Below are 26,561 nucleotides of genomic sequence, written 5' to 3'. Positions count from 1 at the left end.
ACTTCTTTCCCCAACCAGTAACTCTTCCCCTCCTTCACTGCCTGGCAACTCCATGGGAAGGAGTATTGGGCCCAAGGGTGCTTTCAACAAGCCCTGAGTGTTTGGGGTGTACCTCAAATGTTTTCTGGGATAACAGCAAGTCAAATGCAGTGTGCAACTCTGAAGGCCGTACAAGTACAGAACTTCCATGTCCTGGGTCCACCAAGGCATTGGAGTGACTAGGGAATGAAACCAGAATCTTCTTCCAGGTCTTCACACTCTTTCCTTAGGCCCACTGTCTACAAAAGACATCTGATCTCATAGAAATCCCCCTGTATTGTGGGTGGCGAGAGCAACAAGCTGCTGGTAAGTGTCAGTACTGGAAACGCTGGCAAGAAGCCACATAGGACATTTTTAGTGCCCCCATAAAGTCTGTGTGTTCTGAGGAACTTGTATCCGTGAGCAGCTGATGCTGTAATGTCACACATACAAGGCTGTTCCAAGAAAGATCCAGGAGTATAAAAAGCTGGATTTCCTGGCTTCATTGTCTTCCCTTTGAAACCCTGTCTTATGAGGACAATTTGGCAGAAGGTCAAATTAACTACCCTGATCTTCACACACACACACACACACACACACACACACACAGAACAAGAAAATCATTTGGTTTATTAAGCATCCCATCACATTCCTCCCTCAGGAGACAGAATATAGTAATCAGAAACAGACAAAAATGATGACACACTGGTTTTTTATACAGTTCTACTTCTTTCCACCTCTCTTTTAGGGTCTCCAGCTGTTCTGCTGGGTCACCAACTGCCCCAGCTCCAAATTTGTTCCTGCTTTTCATACTCAGTAATATCTAGAAGCTGAGTTCCCAAGGCAACCACAAATATTTGTTATTCTTTCTGTCCTGTGATTTCCCCTAAAATAAGCTCAGATATTTTTCCTACCATCAAAATGCCATGAAGAATGTAAAAGGATATTGGTTTTTTATGCATACCTGTGAAATAAAGAAGTTGTAATGCTACTTAGGCAAAATGTCGAGGAATGCTGTCAGAATCCTAAAGTAGAAGATTATATAAAAGCTGGGGTGTCAGATTATTCTACCTTTAAATTGGAACAAGCAAAGAAAGGCATGGGAGAGAAGGATTCGAACAAGCAGGTACATACATAAATGCTCACATGCACCCAAACAAGTAGAATTTGTTTTCCTTTTTAGAAAGGCAATAGCAGAGTGTCTATTTGCTCTGAAGTCTTATCAGGATTTAGCTTCCTTCCTTTGAAATGCCAGGTTGATGGTCCACCCAAGGACTCCCAGAAACATCTGTTTGAAGGTGACAGAACTTGAAACCAATTAACAAGCAAGCTTTGCTTTCTGTTCTCATGTGACTCTGGAGTGGAAGACCTTTCAGAATCATGGATAAAGTCTCCATTTATGATTCCATTACAGTAATGCCCCACTACACAATTCACTGTAGCTTAGAGGGCTTCTAATTTAAAGGAGATCCTGCAAGTGGTAGTGTCACCATAGCAACAATGATAGAAAACTTCACGTTTTGATGTTCTCAACAACAGTTTGCAAGCAGAGTTATGTCCCCTCTCTTTTTGGTCCTCAGAGAAACTCCCTAGGACACAGAGAAAATACACACACACGCGCGCGCACGCGCGTGCACGCACACACACACAATCCCATTTTACAGACACGTGAAAGCTGAAGCTAAAGAGCAAGGAACTCGCTGGACCTGTCCATGGCCACATGTCCAATTCAACCAAGCCTTCTACTTCCAGTCTCTTGCCTTTTTGTCCTAGATATTCTTTATGCCTCCACCTCACCATCTGCACTATCATCCAAGAATCCTGAAACTGCAGAATTTGTGATACAGAAAACGAGGAGTCTTCTAAAGCTCTTCTAGAGCTTTAGAGCATCAGTTCATAAACAGACAAAATAATGGAATGACTGTGGGGGGAAAAAAGGGAAAACAGGAAGAGCTGAGAAGAACTAATGTAGGATGTAGTCACTAAGGCAACAGGGGAAGTTCTCACTCCTTCCTTTACAGCCTCACTACCCATGACTGCCTGTCCTAAGACTTATGACTTCTCCCAGATGGCCCTTTAATGATCCTTTCTCCAATATTGGATAGTCTCTTAAAATACTTTGGCTAACCTTCCTAATGCACCAGGAGCAAGTTTCCCATTTTTTTTTAGAACTACCATTTAGTATCAGCCACATGTCACATGTCACTGCTTCCTTATACTACATGGTTTCTGAATCCTTTCCCATTCTGGACATACCCATTCACCCAGTTTGTCAACATCTTATTTCCAGTGTTTCCAGGTCATTCCAACAGGCCAAGGTAGTGATGGGGTGGCTTGCTGTGAGTTTAAGTCTAAGAGAGTGTGTATGTGTGAGGCACAGGTGACCAGGACTGGGTCAGGTTATTTAAGGTGATAGGGGTTGACAGGCCCATTTGGAGAAGTGAGAAAACAAAAATAACAGTTTCTATGTGGAAAGGGAATGTACCGCCCACAGTGATTTCCAGTTCTTCATTCAATGAATCAACAAAAAGTGAACAAGTAAGTATTGAATCATGAGGGAACTTTTTTGGGGTGATAGAAAAGACAGAAACATTTTTGCTCTATAGCTTGATGAAGTATTGTAGGGATAAATGAGATAATGAAAGTCAAGCACTTAGCATAGGGCCTAGCACAATGGACCACTGCAAATCAATGCCTTCATGGCAATCTCTCTGCAGTACTATCTTCCATTCAGAGCAGTGTGTTCTGAAGGAGACATTAACAAACTTGAGAGCAGAAGTTTGAAAGCAGAGAAAGAAACTCCTACTCACAGAACTTCTATCAGTAATTTGTCCCTCTCTGTGCCTGTCTAGGCTTCTTTGCCTTGCTCTGGTGAAGACACTACAGGTTTATCTCCTGACGATCAACTCTACCTAATTCCTACAGCATGTGAAAATCTATGATTGCTTCCATGCCTTGGATCAAGCGTCCTGGAAGGAATTTAACCCTACCTTTGGGAGAATCTGGGAAAACCTTAGCTAAATCCATCCATTTAAGAGTATAAGAGTCTGTCTGACTATCCAGGTCCTGGTCCTGGTTTCATCTCCACTCTAGGACTAGAGTCAGACCACAAATGTTGACCAAATTAGTGTGACTGGTTTCAGTCCACTCCTGTCATGTAGGATCTGAATTCAACTTCTAGTGACTCTCAGACAGACCTCCTGCCCAATGACTTGGCAACAGATAAGAATGTACTTCCCAGATGCCCCTGCAGCTATACCCCACACTTTGGATCAAAGCCCTTGACTATAACCATGGCCTGGATCAAACATGAATTTGTTTGTCTCCCTTGGATGCAATGATCTGGACTACCTAGGACAACTTCCTTTTACTCTCCCCCATCTACAGAGAGCTTGAGGCACATCTCCTATCTATGGATGTTCCATTTCATACACTAACTGTGAGGAATGAATGAATGAAAAATAGTACAAAGAGCAAACATATGAGCTCATAAAGCAAAGAGTCTGTTTAAGATTTAGTATAGGGGCAAACAGGCCTAAAAACTTTAATAGTCACTGATATTTTATAATTTCATTTATCCATTCATTATGTACTCATTCATATATTCATACCTGCACTGATTTGAGTAACAATTAATTGTCTGGAATGTGCTTGATACTGGATATGTAGATATGAATAATACCTAATCCCTGCTCTTAAAAAAACTATAAGATTAATGTTCAGAATGTCAGTGTCATCATCTTGACCTATCAAATAAAACTTTTATTTATTTATTTATTTATTTATTTATTTTTAAAGATTTTATTTCTTTCAGACAGAGAGAGGAGTGTGAGAGAAAACACAAGCCAGGGCAAGAGAGGGAGGTGGGGAGGGGCAGAGGGAGAAGCAGACTTCCCACTCAGCAGGGAACCCCCGGGCTCTCATTCCAGGACTCTGGAATCACAACCTGAGATGAAGGTAGGCGATTAACTGACTGAGCCACTGTGGTGCCCCTCAGATAAAACTTTTTATGCTTGCTATGCTCTGTTAAAAGAAAGGAAAGATGTAATACACCTCAGTTGCTTATATTAAATATTTCCATTCAATAATATTTGCTATAATAGCACAAGATATAATGTGTGCACTTCAATTCTCTAGCACTGTCAGCCTTTAGTCTGGTGTTTCTAGGACCACATCACACCATTGGTCCTCCAAATCATATGGCATTGGCCTCACTTCTTCAGCTTTAAAATGAGAAAGTCAGGGGTACCTTGGTGGCTCAGTGATTAAGCATCTGCCTTTGGCTCGTGTCATGATCCCCAGGGATGGAGCCCTGCATTGGGCTCCCTGCTCTGCCGGAAGCCTGTTCTCCCTCTCCCGCTCCCCTTGCTTATGTTCCCTCTGTGTCTCTCTGTCAAATTAAGAAATAAAATCTTTTTTAATGCTTAGCGAAATAAGTCAAGTGGAGAAAGACAACTATCATATGATCTCCCTGATATGAGGAAATGGAGATGCAACATTGGGGGTTAAGGGGGTAGGAGAAGAATAAATGAAATAAGATGGGATTGGGAGGGAGACAAACCATAAGTGACTCTTAATCTCACAAAACAAACTGAGGGTTGCTGGGGGGAGGGGGGTTAGGAGAAGGGGGGTGGGGTTATGGACATTGGGGAGGGTATGTGTTATGATGAGTGCTGTGAAGTGTGTAAACCTGGCAATTCACATACCTGTACCCAGGGGGATAAAAATATATGTTTATAAAAAATTAAAAATTAATAAAAAAATAAAAATTAAATTTAAAAAGACACATTAATAAAGTGACAGTACCCCCAATCAAGGCTCAGGCTTCAAAGTACATCTGGACTCTGTATTAAGTTATAGACAGTGCACTTAAAGTGAGGCCTTGACAGCCAGGGGCTTTCTAAAAATGTTAGCCAATGGGAGCTTGACAAAACAGTGAAATACAGTAGGAAAGCCAAGGCCTCTTCAGCTGGGGGATGGCAGATATGGAAGAGTCTTGATAATATCCTTTCAAATATCTGAGGGATTCAGAACTGTCCATCTCTATGGCTCAGAGGGAAGAACTATTGCGAATGGCAGAAGGAAGATGCAGGGGCGCCTGGGTGGCTCAGTGGGTTAAGCCTCTGCCTTCCGTTCAGGTCATGATCTCTAGGATCAAGCCCCACATCAGGCTCTCTGCTCAGCAGGAGCCTGCTTCCCCCTCCCTCTCTCTGCCTGCCTCACTGCCTACTTGTGATTTCTTCTGTCAAATAAATAAAATCTTAAAAAAAAAAAAAAAAGGAAGGAAGATTCAGGGAAGAAGAAATATTTCCATTAAACTTTAAAAAGAGCAAATCTTGCAAACAGAGCTGTCTAATATAGTAAAACAACTGTCTCTGGGCGTTGGGGAAAGTAAAGTATAGGAGGATAAGAAGAAACTTTAGGACTCAAGAGAGAATGCAACTTTGATCAAGAAGCTGGACTGTGGATTTGGCTGATTTGTGGTAACTTTTTCAGACATCCATTGTAAGAAAAATAAAACAATGATATGCTCTCTAAGACACATTAACCATAAAATGAAAATAATATCAACCTGACAGAAGAGTGTAAAGATAAAAACAATATGTGGGAAAAGTCTTCTTTCAACAGGAAGACTGAAATGATAACAGACAAACCCAGAGAAAACAGAGAAGAAACCTCCAATTACTGTCCTCATAGAGATGAGAGAATATGGCATCTATGAGACTAAAAGTGTGTACAGTTTTATTTAAATTAAACATGAGAAAATAAAAACCAGTTTTTAGATATTTAAACATTTATAATAACCAAAAAAGAAATTAACAAATTTCTTTGAAATTTGAAAGATAAAGTTGAGAAAATGTCCTAGAAGATAGAGTCAGCTATCAAAGAGTATGGGGAGAAAACACAAGAAATTTAAATTATTAATACAAGAAAGACAGCATCTGACTCATATACCTCCCAGGAAGAATGATCAGAGAAAACCATGGAAAGGAAATTATCCAAGAAACCACATGAGAAAATTTCGCAGAACTGAAGGATCTGAGTTACCAGATGGGAGGGGCTAAGTGCCCAACACAATAGATGAAAATAAACACACACCAAAGTACATCACCATACATGTTTAGTACCTAAGGGATAAAGAAAAAATCCTAAATACTTCCTAGAAAACAGAGGATGGGGTGGGAATAACAAGTGACATAAAATAATTGGGAATAGAATAGCATCAGACTTCAAAAATCCAAAAGACACAAAGGCCTCAACATTTTTACTCCAATGCACCTTTTCTCAGGAAGTTACTGAAGGATGTGCTCCACCCAAATGAGGTAGTGAACCTAGGAAAAGGAAGAGATGTAGTACAAATGGAGAATCAACACAAGATAAAGGTCAGGGGAAGCCCAGGAGAACAGCTATTCAGCAGTCCAGGGGAGCAACCAGCTTAGAAAGGATGGGACAGCAGATTCAGAAAGGAGGTCTTAAAAAAGGAACAGACAAGAAAAGGAAGACAAAAAGAAAAATTATTGACTATGTAGGAAATTATATCAAAGGGATTGCAAAAAGAATTAGTAATATAGAGACAAAACTAAACAGATAGAGAAATGAGGCCTTATTAATGCCAGTAAAAATAAAAAATCATATAGGAAAGAAAATCTAAGGCACTAACAATGCTTACCTAGTCTGCTAGAGGAAACATTAGATATTCATTTAAACAAAACTTGCAATATCATTCTACAGGGATGGTGTGGAGAGGGCACCCTGCAGGAATGTAAGAAAACAAGGTATTCAGCTATCAAAATAAGTAACAGAAAACATCTAAATTAGCAGTGTAAGCACAAATACCAGAAGAAATTCTGACTCTCTTTTCTTAAATCCTTTCTCTTCCCATCCCTTTGTTAATGTTGGTGTTTCTGAGGTCCAATTCTTAATCCTCTTCTTAATCCAATTCTTAATCCTCAACTCTTTCCTGGGAGATTTATTTTTTTTAAAGATTTTATTTATTTATTTGACAGACAAAGATCACAAGTAGGCAGAGAGACAGGCAGAGAGAGAAGGAGGGAAGCAGACTCCCTGCTGAGCAGAAAGCCTGATGTGGGACCCGATTCCAGGACCCTGGGATCATGACCTGAGCCGAAGGCAGAGGCTTTAACCCACTGAGACACCCAGGCGCCCCGTCTCAGGAGATTTATTCATGTCCATACTTTCAACCGCTGATTCCATGCTCCAGCTCCAACTCTTGTTATCTCTGGATTTCAGCCAGATCTCTTCAAGCTCTAAATCCAAATTTCCAGCAACCAACAGAATATGTCTGCCTTGATGTCAAAAAAATCACGTGTTTAGCATGTGCCAGGATGAACTTGTTATCTCTTTCTTCCCCTACCAAATCTACTCTCCTTCCCCCTTCCCAGCCTTCCTTTATAAACATTTATTAACCCAATTATTCAAATTTAAATATTAGGATAAGTCTTGATATCTCCCTCTCCTTTTCTCCCAACAAACCACCTAGCCCTCTACTTCAGACTCTACTTCAGAAATATTGTCTAAATCTAGCTCCTCACATCCCTCCCCTGCCCTCACACCTTGCACCATCAATGCCTTTGTAAAATCCCCATCATTTCTCACCTACTAAACTATGGCAGAAACCCAATACGAGTCTCCCCCAATGTTCACCAACTTCGTTTCATTGCCTAGACTACTGTCACGGTGATCTTACAAAGCCAAGTATTATGACCATGAGCATGATGGTAACATAAGTGAAAATATTTGGCCACACTCTCTCTCATTCTTGTGAAAATCTCTAACTACTCCCCAAAAGAAATGGGTTTCCCCCCCAAATGAAATGCAAATGCATTAGAATTAAAACATGATACTAATTGGGGCACCTGGATGGCTCCGTCAGTTTAAGCATCTGCCTTATCTCAGGTCATGATCCCAGGGTCCTGCTCCCTGCTCAACAGGGAGCCTGCATCAGGATCATCTCTTCTGAGACTTGGCAGCGTAATGGGATAAGTAAGCAGAGGCCTTAGCTGGCCCTCCCAAGACCCATTAACTTGGAAAAACAAATGGGCACTATGGGAGAAGAGCAGCAGAGTGTGATGGGAGAGGCAGGGGGAATTCTTTGGGAAGCCCCAGGTATGTTGTTTTTGTCTTGCTTTGTTTTGTTTGTTTGAGTTCAGTTTTGCATCTTTGAGTTGGCAGCCATATGTCTGTCATGAGTATAAAGAGACCTTAGAATTGATCTCCATAAAAAGGCATTACTCAGCTCACTCTCCACCACAGCATAAATTTGCTCTCAGTGGGGAAGGGATAAGAACAAGAAAATGGGTCCTGAGATGGGTCCTTCCTGGATGTCTGGACAACAATATTGGGAGAATTCTGACAACTGTAGACTATCCTCTCAAACATGACTATATGGCAACAGGACTTTTGACTTCTACCCTGGATCTGAGTGAGCTTATTTTGGCTAAAGGATTAAAATATCTTCCCACACATAAAAGGGGATCTAGCACTTTGTGACTGCATTCTTCCAGGATCCAAAGGGAATCTGATGGAGCCAAGTGTAGACCAGGCATTCCAAGCATCTCTAACATTGGACTGGATCAATTTCCCCTAACACGTCTTTAAATTCTTTTTAGAATAAGTGAAAAATACACACATTCATTTGTACACACATACAAAATGAATCTCCTTTTTTTTTTTAAGGGTAAGGCCTTAGGTTAAATAAATTTTGCAGTAAATAGAATAATATCTCTAAAATAGATATGACGCAGGAAAGAGAAAGAAATTCTCTGTTTATTTTTTAGTTAGCTGCAAGAGGTTGTTGCTATGAGAAGAGAATGGACTGAGATAAAAGATTTCATAGTAACCAAAAACATTGCAGTTGAATGAAAGTTTATATGTGAGATAATTAAGGCTAATTGAAATAGTGATATAGAACACAGTCTCAGGAAAATATTCTCAGGATACAAAGAAATACAAATGAATACAAATACAAATGATACAAATGAATACAAATACAAATGATACAAATGAAGTGGGGGAAAGGGAAAGGTAGATGGTGTTCAGAGATTAGAGAACCAAATAATAAGTCCTTGAAGGAAAAAATGAACAAAGCAGTAAAGTTAATCACAGATATGACAAGAGAAATATTTCTTGCTCCTAAAGAAGTCTTGAATTTGGAAATCAAGAGGGTTTACCACATGCTAAGCAAAATCTATGAAAGGAAGTCTATACCCAGTTATCTTACTTTAAGAAATATAAATGTCAGGAAGAGAGAACAGAAAAAAGTTTGGGCTAAAAAACAGCTGTCACACTTCTTTTCAGCATCAGACATCTCAAGACAATGAAGGACTATCTCCAATTACTTGAAGGGGATAAGACTTCTGTATTTAGACAAGTTGTTACTCTCCTACCACATGGATGCCCTTGCTAAAAAAGTTATTTGGTATGCCTACTAGACTGGGAAGAGAAGCAAAATTAAAAACTCAAGGATGATATTTAAAGGCATAGTGAGGAAAGATCTATACTGAAACCAATTAAATACATGGAAGGATGAGTATAATTATTAATATCTAAATAAAAAGAAACACCTATGAAATAAATGACTAATAGAGTTTTCACTATTGAAATTATTAATATTATCAGATTAAATCATTAAAATAAGAAAAAAGGACCCAGGGAAGCAAAAGCTCTTAAACACTTCTCTTTCATGACGCAGTCAAAATTACTGTGGTTTTTACTTTGATATGAAGATAAACTTAAGCTCAGGAATGTTCTTCTTTTCAGATAGCCACAGATAAAAATATAGATAAAAGCAAATAAACAAAAGTGCAGAGTCTGTACTTCAAAAAGCATAATATGAGAAAACATTAAACACGAGGGAGAATAAAACAAGAATGGCAAGTAAAGTAAATGTGAACTACTATATTTAAATTCCTGCGTGAAAACAGACTCAACTTGGATTTTATAAGAGGACACGTGGAAAATAAAATGAAGATTCCAGCTGATTTCTTTGCAGAAATTGACAAGTTGATCCTAAAATTCATAAGGAAATTCAAGGGACCCAAAATAGTAAAAACAATCTTGAAAAAGAAACAGAACTGAAAGACTCACACTTTCTGATTTCAAAACTTATTACAAAGTTAAAGTAATCAAGACAGTGTGGACCTGACACAGAGATGGACATACAAATCAACAGAATAAAGCTGAGAGTCCTCACATTTATAGTCAATTGATTTTCAAAAAGATCCCAAGAAAATTCACTGAGGAAAAAGAACAGTCTTTCCAACAAATGGTGCTGGGACAACTGGATATTCACATGAAGTTGGACCCCTACCTCATACCCACATGGAAAAATTACTCAAAATGGATCAAAGACCTAGATGCAAGGGCTAAAACTACAAAACTGTTTGAAAAAAAAGTAAGTGCAAGTCTTCATGACGGGATTAGGCAAAGGTTTCTTCTCCAAAGAAGATATACAAATACCCATTAAACACGTGAATAGATGTTCACAATCATTAGCCATCAAGGAAATGCAAATCTAGGCCATGAGATACCTCTTCGCACTCAAGGGGATGACTATAATCAAAGATCAATTTTAAAAGGTTTAGGTAAGATGGTTATACACTACTGGTGGGAATGTAAAATGATGCAGCTACTTTGGGAAACAGTCTGGCAGTTCCTCAAATGGGTAAGCATAGACATATGACCCACCAATTCCATTTCCAGATATATATCCAAGAGAAATTAAGAACAGAGGTCCACACAAAAACTAGTACCTGAGGGTTCAGAGTAGCATTATTTATAATGTCCATCAACTGCTGAATGGATAAAATGTAGTTTATCCATACAGTGGAATATGTGATATGAAACGTTCAGAATAGGCAAAACTATAGCAGAAAGTAGACTGGTGTTTGCCAGGGGCTGTGGAGAAGAAATGGTGCATAAGGAAGGAATAGAAGTGACTGCTAATGAATATAGGGTTTCTTTTTGGGGTGATAAATGTTCTAAAATTGATTGTGGTGATGAGTGCATCATTCTGTGAATATCCGCCCCCCCAAAACATGGAAAAGTAGATTTTAAGTGGGTGAATTATGTGGTATGTGAATTATATCTCAAAATAATAATAAGGTCAACAACTCTGGGCTCAAATCTCAACTTCAACACTTACTAATGGAGAGACTTTAGGTAAGTCACTTAACCACTCCTCCTTCAGTTTCTCATTTGTAAGACAGGGACAGTAAACAGTACGAATCTCAAACACTTATTTGAGAACTGAGTTAACAGCTGTTAAGAGCAGGAGGTGGCCCAATACACACTAAACCTATAGATTAACTAAAGCTACCACCATCTCCATTTATTAAAAACATAATGCACTAGTTTCCTATGGCTGCCATAACAAATTACCACAAACTTGGTGGCTTAAAGCAAAATACACATTTACTGTCTTACTACAGTTCTACAGGTCTAAAATCAGTTACGCTGGGCTGAAATCAAGATGTTGACAGGGCCGCTCTTTCTTTTCTATCCTTTTCTAAACTACGTTCCATGCATTCCTTGGTTTGTGGCCCCCTCCCCCATATTCAAAGCCAGCAGAGTAGCGTCTTGCTTCAGTGGTTACATTGCCCTGTGTGTCAAATCTCCCACTCCCTCCCTCTTACAAAGACATTTGTGATTGCATTTAGGGCCCATCTCAATAATTCAGGCTAATCTCCCCAGTTCAAGATCCTTAATGTCATCACATCCGCCAAGATTTTTTTTTCAATATAAGATAACATACATGAATTCTAGCTAGGGATTAGAAGCAGTAATCTTTGCAGCCTTGGTTACCATATTGACCAAAAAAGAAGAAAAAGAAAGTAAATCTACGAAAAAGCTCTATTTCTATAGAAAGAAATCTTTCTAAGCTCACCAAAATAAAGCAATAAAAAGAAAATGTTAAGCAAACGATGGTATCAGTAACGTTTTTACAATATTACAATAATTACAATATGGGAGTACTGCACTATTAATTTCTGTTAACTAATCCTGTTCACAGGAAACAAGTGTTGTTTAGGTCCCTCCCTATTCTGCCTTTTCAGCACAAAGCCTAAAAAATTATTTTGCTGATGACACATTGCTTCAGATGTCTTTTTGTGCATGTGTCTGAGTCTTTCTTTAGCCACTTAAGCAATATTGTTTCAATTTTATGGTTCAGCAGTTCTGACCCCACCTCTTAAACCCTGCCAAACTGCCCCAGGGCCTGATTTTGGCATCCTGGCCTACCATGGTTAGTTGGAAGAGAAAGGCTTGGTCATTCTCACTCACACCCATTCCGTACTTCCTTAAGTTAGGTAGCCACTCATGGCTCAGCTGCCTCAGTCATCTGAGAACTTCATCTCACCTATTTTTCTCTTTCCCAACATTGGATTACTCCTTCTCTGCATCTACTTCACCTTCCTTCCATATTCCTAACTTTCCATCCTGCCCCCCACTTTTCTAATAAGCCACAATAAAAATAGACCACAATAAGCAACAATAAAAGCCACATTAAATAATAATAATATTATAAGCCACAATAAAATAACTAATAAGCCACAATAAAAATAACTCACGTCTCTTTTTTCCCCCCTTGAACTGAAAATAATGTAAGGGTTGGTCATTGGTACCAAAATAAGTCCTGAGACTAAGGCATGCTGTGATCCTATAATACAGCTAATTGAAATGTGACAATTACCATCATCTGGGAGCTTATTAGACATGCAGGATCCCAAGCCCCACCCCCAGGGCTACTGGATCAGAATATGCATCTTAACAAGATTCCCAGTGTAGCACTTGTACATTAGAATTACATACATTCATTCACCAAGACAGAGCTAGTGCCTCTGCTCTTCTGTGCTTCCATCAAACCATCAAGAGGTTTGAGGATTGTTTACCACAAGGACTTCCCATTCTCCCTCCAAAGACTTGCAAAGAACAGGCCCTATATGATTTTCCTCGGGCCTCACCTTCACCCTGCACAGGCTTGAGCCCAGCACTGCTTAACCCCATGGCAGGTGGAATTTAATGTTAATGCCCCTAGGCACAATCACTGGTTTTAAAATGAAAGGCAACCAAAAAGACAACACAAAGAAGAAAATACTCTTGAAACGTGGTATAGCCAAGTAAAAGTAGGATCAATCACCATCATTTGTAAAACCTCTTTATCACATGTGCCTAATGACCATGGAAGACAATCATGATTAAGGAAATCATTTAATATGCAGTTGATTACTTTGCAAAGGTTTATTAAATACATGGCAGGTAATCCCAACCCTACACTTTGGACTTCTGTCTTCAAGTCTCTAGGATGGACATGAAAACAGGTTTCCTGCTTGGAACTTAAAAAAGATAAAAGAGCATTTTACTTTTAAATATAGGCTGTAGTTCTGGTAAAAGAGAGCAAAAAGTTCTTTAAGCTCTGCTGGGACTTGATAGGAGCTTGTTGTGCATCAGACTACTCATTTTTCTAGATCCAAATGAAGTTCCCATCCTTTGAGAAGTTTTCCCAGAAATCATCACTCCCTATTCTGTTTCTCGAACCATTTTCTTTAGACTTCTATTACAGCTCTTAGGGGTGTAAGAGAATTTATTCATTAGGAATCCAGGCTTTGTAGCATAAATATTTGGGTCTAGATTTCTTCTCTACTGAAGGAAAGATTCCAAATGCATTCTATAAGACCAGCATTACCCTAATACCAAAACCAGATAAAGACACTACAGACAAAGAGAACTACAGGCCAATAACTCTGATGAACATAGATGTAAAAATCCTCAATAAATATTAGCAAGCCAAATCCAACAATACATTTAAAAAATCATTCACCACAATTAAGTGGTATTTATTTTAAGGATGCAAGAATGAATATTTGGAAATCAACCAACATGATATATCACATTAACAAAAGAAGGGATAAAAATCATACGATCATTCCAACAGACACAGAAAAAGCATTTGACAAAGTACAAAATCCATTCATGATAAAAACACAACAAAGTACATTTAGAGATGGGGCACCTGAGTGGCTCAGTGGGTTAAAGCCTCTGCTTTGGGCTCGGGTCATGATCTCAGGGTCCTGGGATAGAGCCCCGCATCGCATTGGGCTCTCTGCTCAGCAGGGAGCGTGCTTCCTCCTCCTCTCTGCCTGCCTCTCTGCCTACTTGTGATCTCTTTCTGTCAAATAAATTAAAAAAATCTTTTTTTAAAAAAGTAGGTTTAGAGAAAACCTCAACATGACAAAGGCCATATATAAAAGAAACCACAGCTAACATCATAATGGTAAAAAACTGAAAGATTTTCCTCCAAGATCAGGAACAAGACAAAAATGTCTACTCTTAACTACTTTTATTCATCATAGTACTGGAAGTCCTGACCACAGCAGTCAGAAAAGAAATAGAAAATAAAACTGGTAAGGAAGAAGGAAAACTTTCACTATTTGCAGATGACATCATACTATATATAGAAAACTGTAACAACTCTACCAAAAAAACAACTAGAACTGATAAATGAATTCAGGTTAGTTGCAAGATACAAAATTAATATACACATATCTGTTGCCTTTTTATACACTAATAATGTAATAACTTAAAGAGAAAATAAGAAAACAATCCCACTTAAAATTGCACCAAAAAGAATACGATACCCAGAAATAAACTTAACCAAAGAGGCAAAAAACCTTCACCCTGAAAACTATAAAACATTGACAGAGGAAACTGAAGATGACACAAGCAAATGGAAAGATACCCGACACTCATGGATTGGGAGACCAATATTGTTAAAACATCCATACTACCCAGATTTACAGATCTAATGCAATCACCACAAGTATTTTTCACAGAACTGTAACAATCCTAAAATCTGTATGAAGCCACAAAAGACCCCAAATACCCAAAGCAATCTTGAAAAATAAAACTGAGGTATCACAATCTCAGATTTCAAGATATACTACAAAGTTGTGGTACTATAAACAGTATGGTACTGGCACAGAAATAAACACAGAGATCAACAGAATAGAATAAAGAGCCCAGAAACAAACACACTTTTATGGTCAATTGATATACAACAAAGGAGGCAATGATGTCTAATGGAAAAAACAGGGTCTCTTCAACAAATGATATTGGGAAAACTGGACAGCCACATGCAAAAGAATGAAACTGGACTACTTTCTTCCACTATACACAAAAACAAACCAAAAATACATTGAAGGCCTATATGTAATACTTGAAACCATAAAATTCCTAAAAGAAAATACAAGCAGTAATTTCTTTGACATCAGCCTTAGAAATAGTTTTCTAGATTTGTCTCCTCTGGCAAAGGAAACAAAAGCAATATTAAACTACCGATACTATACCAAAATAAAAATCTTTTTTTTTTTTTGCACAGCAAGGGAAACCATCAAGAAAACATAAAGACAACCTACTGAATGGGAGAAGATATTTGCAAATGACACATCTGACATGGGGTTAATATGCAAAATATATAAAGAATTTATAAAACTCAACACCAAAAAACCCTAAATAATCCAATTAAAATATGGACAGGACATGAATAGGCATTTTTTTTCAAAAGAAGACATAGAGATGGCCAAAAGACACATGAAAAGTTGGTCAACATCACTCATCATCAGCGAGACAAGCAAATCAAAACCACAATGAGATATCACCTCACACCTGTCAGATTAGCTAAAATCAAAAACACAAGAAATAATAAGTGTTGGGGATGATGTAGAGAAAAAGAAATCCTCATGCACTATTGGTGGGAATGCAAGCTGGCACAGCCACTGTGGAAAACAGTATGGAGTTTCCTCAAAAAAATAAAAATAGAACCACCATCTGACCTAATAATTCCACTCCTGAGTATTTACCCAAGAAAACAAAAAAAACTAATATAAAAAGTATATGCTCCCTTGTATTTATTACAGCAGTATTTCAAATAATGAAGCTATGGAAGCAACCCAAGAATCCACTGATAGATGAATGGATAAAGAAGTGGCAGGGGTGCCCGGCTGGCTCAGCCGGTGAAACATGCAACTCTTGTTCTCAGGGTTGTGAGTTCAAGCCCTGCACTGGCTGTGGAGCTTCCTTAAAAAAAGAAAAGAAGAAGAGGTGGTATACATATTCAATGGAATTCTGCTCAATCATAAAAAAGAATAAAGAATAACACCTGGCTGTTTGTAAGACCATAAGATGGACCCAGAGGGTATAATGTTATGAAATAAGTCAGTCAGAGAAAGACAAATGCCATCTGATGTGACTCATGTGGAATTTAAGAAACAGAACAAAGAAACAAAGAAAAAGACAAACAAAAATAGACTCTTAAATACAAAGAACAAACTGGTAGTTGCCAGAAGAGAGGTGGGTGGGAGGAAGGTGAAATAGGTGAAGGGAATCGAGAATATACTTATGATGATGAGCACTAAGTACTGTACAGAATTGTTGAATTGTTGGGGCACCTGGGTGGCTCAGCCTGTTAAGCATCTGAGTCTTGATTTTGGCTCAGGTCGTGACCTCAGGGTCGTGAGATGGAGCCCCATGTCAAGCTCCATATTTAGCACAGAGTCTGCTTGTCCTTCTCCCTCCCCCTCTGCTCCCTGCCTCTAAAAATAAATAAATAAAAAATTTTTAAAGATTTTATTTATTTATTTGACAGAGATCACAAGTAGGCAGAGAGGCAGGCAGAGAGAGAGGAAGGGAAGCAGGCTCCCCTCTGAGCAGAGAGTCTGACATGGGACCCTGAATTCATGACCTGAGACGAAAGCAGAGCATTTAACCCACTGAGCCACCCAGGCACCCCAAATAAAATCTTTTTAAAAAGAGACTTGTTAAGGGGCGCCTAGGTGGCTCAGTGAGTTAAAGCCTCTGTCTTCGGCTCAGGTCATGAACCCAGGGTCCTGGGATAGAGCTCCGTGTTGGGCTCTCTGCTCAGCAGGGAGCCTACTTCCTCCTCTCTCTCTCTCTCTCTCTCTCTCTGCCTGCCTCTCTGCCTACTTGTGATCTCTGTCTGTCAAATAAATAAATAAATAATTTTTAAAAGACACTTGTTAGGACGCCTGGGTGGCTCAGTGGGTTAAGCCTCTGCCTTAGGCTCGGGTCATGATCCCAGGGTGCTGGGATCGAGCCCCGCATCGGGCTCTCTGCTTAGCGGGGAGCCTGCTTCCTCCTCTCTCTCTGCCTGCCTTTCTGCCTACTTGTGATCTCTATCTTTCAAATAAATAAATCTTTAAAAAAAAAAAAAGACACTTGTTAAATCATTATATTGTACACCTGAAACTAATATGACACTGTATGTTAATTACACTTGAATAAAATAAATTCCCCCTATTATGCTGGCTCTGTGACCTTGGATGAGTCATTCTCTCCACAGCTATAAGATGCAGAAAACTATATCACAGATTTGTCCTGAAGTTTATGTGAGACAGCTCCTGGCTCATAATAATCAATGTTAGCTATTATTATTAGCACTTCACAGAGTCTGGTTTCAATTAGAGTCGGTTGTATATATATCTGTCTTCCTCACTAGACTGTGAGCAAACTGTTTATATCCCACACATCTGGCATAGGGACATAATGGTAGACACACAATAATATTTGTCGGATTGCTTTGAAGGTATGCCAGGAAGAGGAAAGGGAGGGTGCTGGAAACAAATTTAATGTTCTTTATAATTTTATCCAGGGCCAACCTCTGCAGTGTATATTTCTCTTCTATTACCAGAGAACATTGTCTCAGACTCTAAGGTTGCTCTTTGATGGGGTTGGGGAGGCACTATTTCTGGAACCAGAAGTTCTGTTCAGAGATAGCAAGGTTGAACTAGGAGGCATCTGAAATCTGCAGTTTGGCCCCTGGCTGAACGGGGAGTGGGGGCTGAAGTTCTGCCAGAGGTGGACGGGCCGAACTAGGTTCTCTGGTATGGGGCCACATCAGCTCCAAAGCTCACCCACCTAGAAGGGAGGCATCTCATTTCTCAGTGTATTCACTTAGAGGGATGTCTTAGTAGAGCGCATAAAAGAACAGTATGTACCAGTAGGAACTCTATTGCAAATTCATAGGTCCCCTTTTAGTTCTTTGTTTGTTTGTTTGTTTTGATAGCACTAATGTTTATTAAACGGTGCCTTAGTACAGATGCTAGGAATTGCCAATGAAGCTCTTGATGTATAAAGCCCAGATGCTCTGCCAGTTATTCTTGAGCAATGACACCAGGAAACTGACTGCTAAGTAGATGTCGTACACGAGCTCATCATGTGTTATCTTCATGGGCCAATTGCCACTGCCAGACACAGCACCTTCTTCATCTGGAATTTGATTGTAGACTTCACTTCATCCATTCCGTCACTCTGTTCTCCCTCTGCATCAGTAAGGAAGGGAACTCGCCAGCCTTATTGAGGCCTGGCCCCAGGATTTGTGGGATCTGCTCGATCAGAGATTCTGAAGCCAAAAAGGCATCATACTTCTTGGACAGCTTCTTGATTATTTTTTTATCCTTGTTGAGTTTCTTCAGCACCTTCCTGTCCAGGCAGGGAATATCCACAGCCTTGGCCTCTCAACACAGTGCTGCCAGTCCCCCAAGACATACGGAGAACTTGGGTGGGGAAGAGAGCTAAGCCTGACAGTGTCTGAGAAGTGTTCATCCTAGTTCTTCAGGCTGATGTGCAGTTCCGCCATCTCCAGAACCTTCCTGCACCTGCACCTGCACCTGCGCTAGTTGCTTGCGGGCCTTCCCACCCCACCTCTCACAGGGTGTCGTGGGGGACTCTGCTGCTCACAGCGCCACACACAATAACCAGAAGAGTCACAGGTCCCCTTTTTAGCCAGCCTCCTGATTCTTGGATAAACATCAACTAAAATAATAATACTTGGTTTATTAAATATTTGTTGAGTTCCCATTATGTGCTAAACATTGTATTAGATGCTGCCGATCCAAAGGTGGATAAAGAAATCATTGTCAAGGTAAGCAACACAGAGGGCAGGAATGTGGATGAGTGTGGCAAGCAACAGTTTAGGTGTAAGCTGTGAGGTGTTGAAGAAACATCCTAGACGGGGGCTAATCTAAGGTTTGAAGGGTTAGAGGAAGCTTAATGCAGGGAATAACAACCAGGATGAAACCTGAAGGAATGAATGCAGCAGCTAACATTTACTGAGCACATACATTATGCATCAGATCCTGTTCTGAGAATTTTGCATGAATCCCTTATTCAGTCCTTATAATAATAACCTTATGAGGTAGATATTATTATTCTCCTCATTTTACAGATGAAAAAACTGAGGCACCCAGTTAGTAAATAGTAGAGCTGGGATTCAACCGTAGACAGCTTGGCTCCAGACTGAAGGGGAAGGAGAAGGCCAGACAAGCCTCTCTGGGGCAGAGGCGAGTGCCATGCAACAGTCCGGTGGGGGGGTGGGGGGGGGGGGGAAGGAGTAAGGTCACTTGGGGAACTGAAAGTGGCTGGGGGTAGGGACAGAAGTTCAGAGATGACTGGGCTCACTCTGCAGGTTTGAAGAGAAACCAGAGGCAGGGGATTTCTGGTCTGTGTGATTACTGTCACTGAACCCCTCCTAGCCCAAGTCTGTATCTTTGGTAAGAGGGTAAAAATGACAATACCTGGACTCTCCCATAGAAAATGGCCATGAGCCCCACATGAGAAAAATGAATGGGAACTGACAGCAAAGCACAAATTCCTTCTCAGACTTGAGATTTCAGGTGTCATTTCCCCCATAGCTTCAAGGCTTTGAAATCCAGAATCAACCACGTCAGGACCGAAGCGGGAGCCTTCAGGTGGAGTAACAATGTGGGAGTACAGAGCGAAAGGCCCACGGACCCTGTGTCCTACTACCTGCATCCACATTCACCACTCACTAACCATGAGATCCTGGGGCAAGCCATTCTCACATTGCATCAACTCCACCACCTGGAAAATGGGAATGATAATGATAACACTCACCTCTGAAGTCGGTTCAAGGAATAAAAGGAATAAATAATATGGGTAATGTGCTTAGAAGAGCTCTCCGCACGGAGTAGAGACCTGGTAAACATTAACAGCTACAACTGCCATCATTATTAAGAATCTGTAGGCTACTCATCCCTTTGCTCTGCGTGCTATGTGATAAAAACATGTGGGGAATATCAGAAATTAGAGATGATGAAGAGGAGGGTTTGCAACCCGACACAGCCACACCGCTGCGGGGACTCCTCCTGGCTCCCATGGGCTGGCAAGCAGCTGGCTCTCCGCGGTGGCAGAAAATGCCCAAAAGAGGTAAAAGACAGAGACTGCACACCATCTGGAAAACCAGGCCGCTCTTATAGTTTTTAGACACAATCTAAATATAGTCACTCAGATATGCCTTGCTTTTTCAAGATAAAACTGTTCATCCCTCCAACCCTTCACTCCTCTCCCCCGCTCCCATACACATTCACACAATCCCAGAAACATTCAGTCTTTTGCAAGACGTACTCCAGGGTCTTGTTGTGACAGCCTCTTGCCACATTAACTTCTCTGTCTAACTCCTGGCAGAGAAGACTTTGCTAATTTCACAACAGGAAAGCACGCAGGAAATTCGAGAACAAAACAAATCTCCTACACGCTGAGCCCAGCATCTTCAAGCAAACTCACTGAGGTACAGACCCGAAGCAAGATGACTCTGGACTACAAATGAGGCAGCTACTTCTTAAACTGCAAAGGGACGGAAGAAGTCATTTGCCGCTAAAACACCAGATCTGCATGCAAATTGATCGTGAATATTCATGAGCCCCTCCAGCTTGCTCAAGAGCCACCCCTGACTAAACCACCCCAGGCTTTGCTTCCTAAAAAGTTTCCCAAAGTTCTTTCTCTGCCTCCTCTCAGAAGGAGAGGGTGGGAAAGTTCATTTGGGGATTTATGCCTCTTGCTCTTTCAAGTACTTGCTTTTGGTCTGGGCTTTTCTGGAGGGTTTTTTGGTTTTTTTTTTTCTCCTTTTTTTTTTTTTTTTTGGTTCTTAAGGATTCGGATCAAATCAATTTGCTCTTACCCTTTCTATCTTCCATAACTGGCGGTCTTTGTTTTCTTCCTCTTTGCTCTTTATTTTTTCAGCCTCTGCTTGCTGTGGTCGGTCTCAGTGAGCGAGGTACTCAAGGAACCGAGATATAACAGACCCTCGGGCTCAGGGGAGGGGCTAAATTAGCCGGCCCCGTTTCGGAAGGAACCTCAAACCCTATGTCTGTTTCATTGACTCCACTCGAAAGAAGAGATTGGCTGAGTGCAGCTGCTCATTTCCCTAAAGACCACGAGGAGTTGTGCGGGTGGTAATTTTTCGTGTTCTTAAAGCAATGTATGTTCAAGTAGCTCGCTTTCCCTCTCTCTTTGCTACAGAAATCCATTTTTCTCCTTGAGATACGTATCTTGGCTGCAAGCAAAAAAGCTATTTACTTATTGCAGTTTTGAAACCAGATAACAGGAAGCTTGTTTTCTGATACCCACTGGAAAAACTGTGGGACTCAAGAACAGTCCTTCCCGCCCCTGAAAGCGGATCCCTGCTGGTCCTCTGATGAGCAATCCCTTTTTCGAGGCTCACTGAGAGCCAAAGAACAGCAGGTCCTGTCGCAGATGGACGCTGTGGCGGGAGGAGCCGTGTTATTGGTGGGAAGGCCAACGAGGCTGCGGCCGGGAGCAGCCGTCCACCTGTACTGATGCAAGTCGTCCACTTTTTCCAAACTTTAGCCTCCTACCTCTGAAGTCTTAGGAGCATGAATTGCCACACCCAGCCTTTGCCAAGATGACCCAAATGTAGGCGAGAGGCCGAGCAAAACATTTCAAACTGTGTATGTTCGATGTTATTTTGAAATTAGGACTAGACAGCCCTCCCAGAGGAAGGTAAGTGCTCAAGACCCAAAGCCCCTTGGGCAGATTCTCCCTGTACTAGGCTATAACAAATCTTAGCATTTTAGATTTGGAAAGAGACCGAAGACCTCTAGTCTAACCAAGTTTAGAGGCGAGGAAATTTTAAGCCATCTGCTCATGTTCACAGAGAGGGAGTGTGCAAGCAGGGAGCTGCATGGTCTCTCATCTTTGCTACCTTGCTCCCCGGCACCCAATACAGTTGCTCCACAGCGTAGGCTCTCAATAAATGTTTGATAAATGGCTGAATCGATGAATAAATAGCAGCGCACAGGTGTAGGTACGGTTTCTGATTCCTACTACATGCTTTTTGTACACCACCTCTCTAACATGAGAACTTGTACCAAAAGCCAGTTATACCGTAAGGCTTTTTCTTCATAATAAACCATTAAATTAGTGACTATTACAAATTGGTTTTGACTCTATATAGAAAATATATTCTCCATGAGACTTTAAGAAAGGCAGGGGCAGACTTTTCAGTTTCGGACATCTATTGCATGGTGACCAGCACAGTGTATGTGCTCAATAAATGTTTGGTGTTTTAATAAATCTGAGTCTGTACAAGAAAACTCTTCTTTTATCTTACTAAGTGGTTCATAGTTGCAGGATTTTGCATTTATACTAACAATTAATTATGTTAAATGAAAAATCCAATGGATGCCTTCTCTAGAGCCAGTTTAGATTCCATCACTAACAAAGAATATTGATTTGATATTTGTCCTATTGTAATAAGTAAGATAATGAGATATTTGTAAAAATCAACAATTTTATAGGTTTATGACTGTCTTGTCATCACTGTTTTAGAGAAAAATTTGAAAAACAGCATGTCCCCAAAATACCCTGTGAACTACAAAATGGAAAACAGACCACCAAAGCTAGGAGAAAAGAATGATCAAATGGAAGATCATTGCAGATGAGGGCTTAGGTGGGAGAAACAAACAACAAACACGAACATGTCAAAGAGAGCCCCATACCGGGCGCTGTGGCAATAGTTCTCTATTTCAAAGAAAAATAAAATCCAAAATAATAAAAAATGAAATAAAATAAAATTCAAAGCAACCCTTACCATGTTCTACTTGGACATCATACAGCTGACGAAAGGTTACTTTGACAATTGACTCATTTCTCTTACAGCATCAAAGAGACATCAAAGAGAGAGAAGTTATCAAGAGTTAAGCACCCAATTTCTGGTTCAACCAGAAGAGGTAAAATCTCATTATAGTAACTAGCACCTCGTAAAGATTTGAAGTTCACCAAATTGAATATACAGAAATAGAAACATGGTTTTAGCCTCCACCTCAAATTATGAGAACTTTTTGACTAAATGTCAAATGCTTCTTCTGGTAACATGTTCTGTGCTACAGTTAAAACATACTGTCTGGTGTTCACACCCTCCTTGGCATATGAAAACACTATGTAGTTAAGTAAATATTGCCTCTCATTCATCCAAGAATAATTACAAAACAGATGGGGTTTATGTGTGTCTTTTTAAAGGCCTGAAAATTTATCTTAAAAAATAAACCCTATTTCTGAACCCAAAAAAAAAAAAAATCATCATTATTCATGTTATCATTATTTGTAATAGTAGAAAATAAAAATGGCACTCAGAAGGACAGAGGGAGTTCTTCGAAAGGGGTGAAGATATTTACCTTTCTGTTAATGATAAAAGGATCTTTGATAAATTCATAAAATGATGGATGTTTCATTTTTTTATACCTCCAGTCTCTCTCACTGAACTTCCCAGATGATCTTTCTGAAGTGTCTACCTGATAATGTCATTCCCAAGCTTAGAAAGTTCTAATCTCCTTATCATCCATAAAACAAAATTCAAATTCTTACCGTAGAATACGTACGGTTCCCCTCTGCCTCTCTCGACTCATTTCCTGCCAGATCCCTATGTTCCAAAATCAAATAATCATTCCAAACCCGCCGTCCTTTCAGGACTCTAGACTCAACACAAATTGTACTGACACAAGACAGCCTTTTCCAAACGTTAACCTCCTACGTCCTCTGTTGCTCCCTCTGCTCAGAATGTTCTTTCCCCTCTTTTTCACCTGGTCCTCCACATATTCTTCATGACTCTGCATAAGTATCTAGTCCTCTGTGCTGCTTGGCCTGCCCTCTCTTTTCACCGCCACCCCCCAAACATAGCACTGAACCACAGAAGAGTCGCCATTCATATTATTATGATGTTTTATTATTTCATTTACAACTCAGTCCCTAAAGCTGGGTGTCACATTGAATTCTCTTTTCTCACAGTCCCAAGTCCAATCATTTAGCAAATTCTGTGGATTCCATTTTCAAAATATCTCTTTTTTTTGTGTGGAAATAATGCAAAACATTTATTTTCTATATCAGACAAGAACACAGCTAAGTAATCCAAGTCTACTGCAGCATTATAAAAATCATCCCTTCACCACAGTGTAAGATTTAAATGCATCTGCACAAGGGTGCACACTATATAAAAGGAGTAAGGTTGTTGCTGCCCTGCCAAGCACTTCTGGACCCTACCCAGGTCCGACTGCAATACTGGTGGTCCCAATGGTTCTATCAAAATAAATTGTGTTTAAAAAATAAAGCATTTAGGGCGCCTGGGTGGCTCAGTGGGTTAAGCCGCTGCCTTCGGCTCAGGTCATGATCTCGGGGTCCTGGGATGGAGCCCCGCATCGGGCTCTCTACTCAGCAGGGAGCCTGCTTCCCTCTCTCTCTCTCTCTCTCTGCCTGCCTCTCCATCTACTTGTGATTTCTCTCTGTCAAATAAATAAATAAAATCTTAAAAAAAAAAATAAAGCATTTAAAAAGACAAGTCAAAATGCCTCAGAAACCGTATCTCCTATTTTAATGTATTATTTGCCTCCTCCTAATAAACCTTTATTTCACTCGTTATAACTGAGCAATAAATCTTCCACACTGAAATATCTTCCTTGCCCAATTAATCCAAAGGAAAAAAACTGAAATGATTAGTAAAGAAAAATGTAGGGACTAACACACCCTTTTAATATGTTTTTAAATATTTTTAAGGTTTAAAAAGTGTTTAAAGTTTGTAGTTCCTAGTAGGAAAACATTATCTGAATGAATACCCTAATGGCAAACCATTGTAGAATGTTTCAGTTGCATGGGGAGCAGAGAGGTAGGGATTCTCTTCACAGCACCCCAGCTTTCTTCATGAGAAGGTCGGAGGTACACTGGTTTGTATTATTGCGACATCCATTAGGTGATCGAAGTTGCTTTTCCTTCAGCAAGGGCTTTATTTGTCAGAAGGGCATTATGCTTGACTTCCAAATTTGGCTGACAATTTACTGATGAGATTCATAACCTTTGGGTTGCTCTGATATTTTGACATATTCGCTGGGTTCTGGGTCACATCCTGGAAGGCCACCATAACTTCTGGATCCTGCATGGCTGCAAGAACTTCCGGATCACGAAGAATTTCATTGAGCCCAGGCATTCCTGCCATCCCAGGCATCCCCCCTGCCATTCCAGGCATTCCCCCAGGAAAGCCACCTGGGAAAGAGCCATACTGACTCCTGATTGCCATCTGGCTTCTTCCTCCCTCTGGGCTCTCTCGTGTTCTTCCCGAGCCTTCTTAACCCTTTCTATTCTTTCTTTGATCTCTCGCTCTTCACGTTTTCGCTCGTATTTTCTCCGATGTTCAGCAATTTTCTGGGCCCTCGGTTGAACTTCTTTCAGCATCGCACTAGCATCTCCATCCTAATCCAGTTTACAAGCAAGGGCAAGATCATGTGCTGCTTCTTCCCAATGGCCCAGAAGTCTATGTGCTTTCCCGCGCCACATATAAGGCTGAGCTGAATCAGGATTTATTTCAATAGCTCTGTCACAGTCTCGAATGGCAGCATTTGGCTTCTGTAATTTGATGAAGACACTGGCTTTCTTGGCATACACAATGGCCAAGCGAGGATTTAGTTTGATGGCATCTGTGAACAAGTCAATGGCTTTCTGTAGTTCACCATCATTTAGGGCATCAATGGCAGCCACTTTTTTATCATTTGCCTGATCCATCATTTCCTCGGTTATCTCTGCATTTTCATCTCCCATTTCTTGAGGGGCATCAGTATCTGGTTCAATCACACCTTCATTGTCAATTTCTAGATCACTCTCCTCACTTGATGGTTCATCTGTCTTTATGTTTTCCTCCGCCTTCTGACTATCTGGTTTTTCTTCCTTGATACCGTCTTCTGATTTAGTTTTATGAGTGGCAGGTGGTATTTTACCCCCCATGCTCTCCACCCACTCCCGCAGGAAACGCATTTCCTCGGTGTGCAGAACGCTTGGATCCTGCTTACACATTTTCACGAAAGCCAGAAGCTCGCTCACTTTGCGGGGGTCCATGGTCCAGAGGCAGTGGCAGGCGGCAGGCGTGGCTGGGGTTGCGACCCGATTCCAGGCGCGGGTACTAGCTCAGCGTGATTGTGTAGAAGTCAAAATATATCTTGATCCTGACTCCTTCTCATCACCTCCACTACCACACTGGCCAGAGCCACCTCACCTCTCATCTGGTTTACTGTGATGGCCTTCTCTCTGGGGCTCCTGATTCTGCTTTAAATCCTGTTCAGTCCATTCTCAGCCCAGCACCCATAGTGATTCAGTTAAAACAAAAGATGATGTTATTCCTCTGTTCAAAATCCTCCAATGGCTCCCATCTACTC

The 26,561-nt window shown here is 40.5% G+C and overlaps 1 protein-coding gene and 1 pseudogene across 1 annotated transcript in view; both read right to left on the bottom strand.

Moving 5' to 3' along the window:
- ENTPD1 (ectonucleoside triphosphate diphosphohydrolase 1) overlaps positions 1-21,125 on the bottom strand; it is a 93,535-nt gene extending 72,410 nt beyond the window's left edge. Inside the window, exon 1 of the mRNA XM_059398220.1 lies at positions 21,029-21,125. Within this exon, the coding sequence (XP_059254203.1) occupies positions 21,029-21,044 (16 nt within the window). The 5' untranslated portion in view covers positions 21,045-21,125. The remainder of the gene's footprint in view (positions 1-21,028) is intronic.
- A 3,747-nt stretch (positions 21,126-24,872) lies between these two features.
- Positions 24,873-26,244, bottom strand: LOC132015341 (hsc70-interacting protein-like; annotated as a pseudogene).
- Between the last annotated feature and the right edge of the window lie 317 nt (positions 26,245-26,561).

Source organism: Mustela nigripes, chromosome 4 (assembly GCF_022355385.1).
Source record: "Mustela nigripes isolate SB6536 chromosome 4, MUSNIG.SB6536, whole genome shotgun sequence".
In the NCBI taxonomy this organism is placed as follows: Eukaryota; Metazoa; Chordata; class Mammalia; order Carnivora; family Mustelidae; genus Mustela; species Mustela nigripes.
This window is presented reverse-complemented; position numbering and strand designations above follow the sequence as displayed.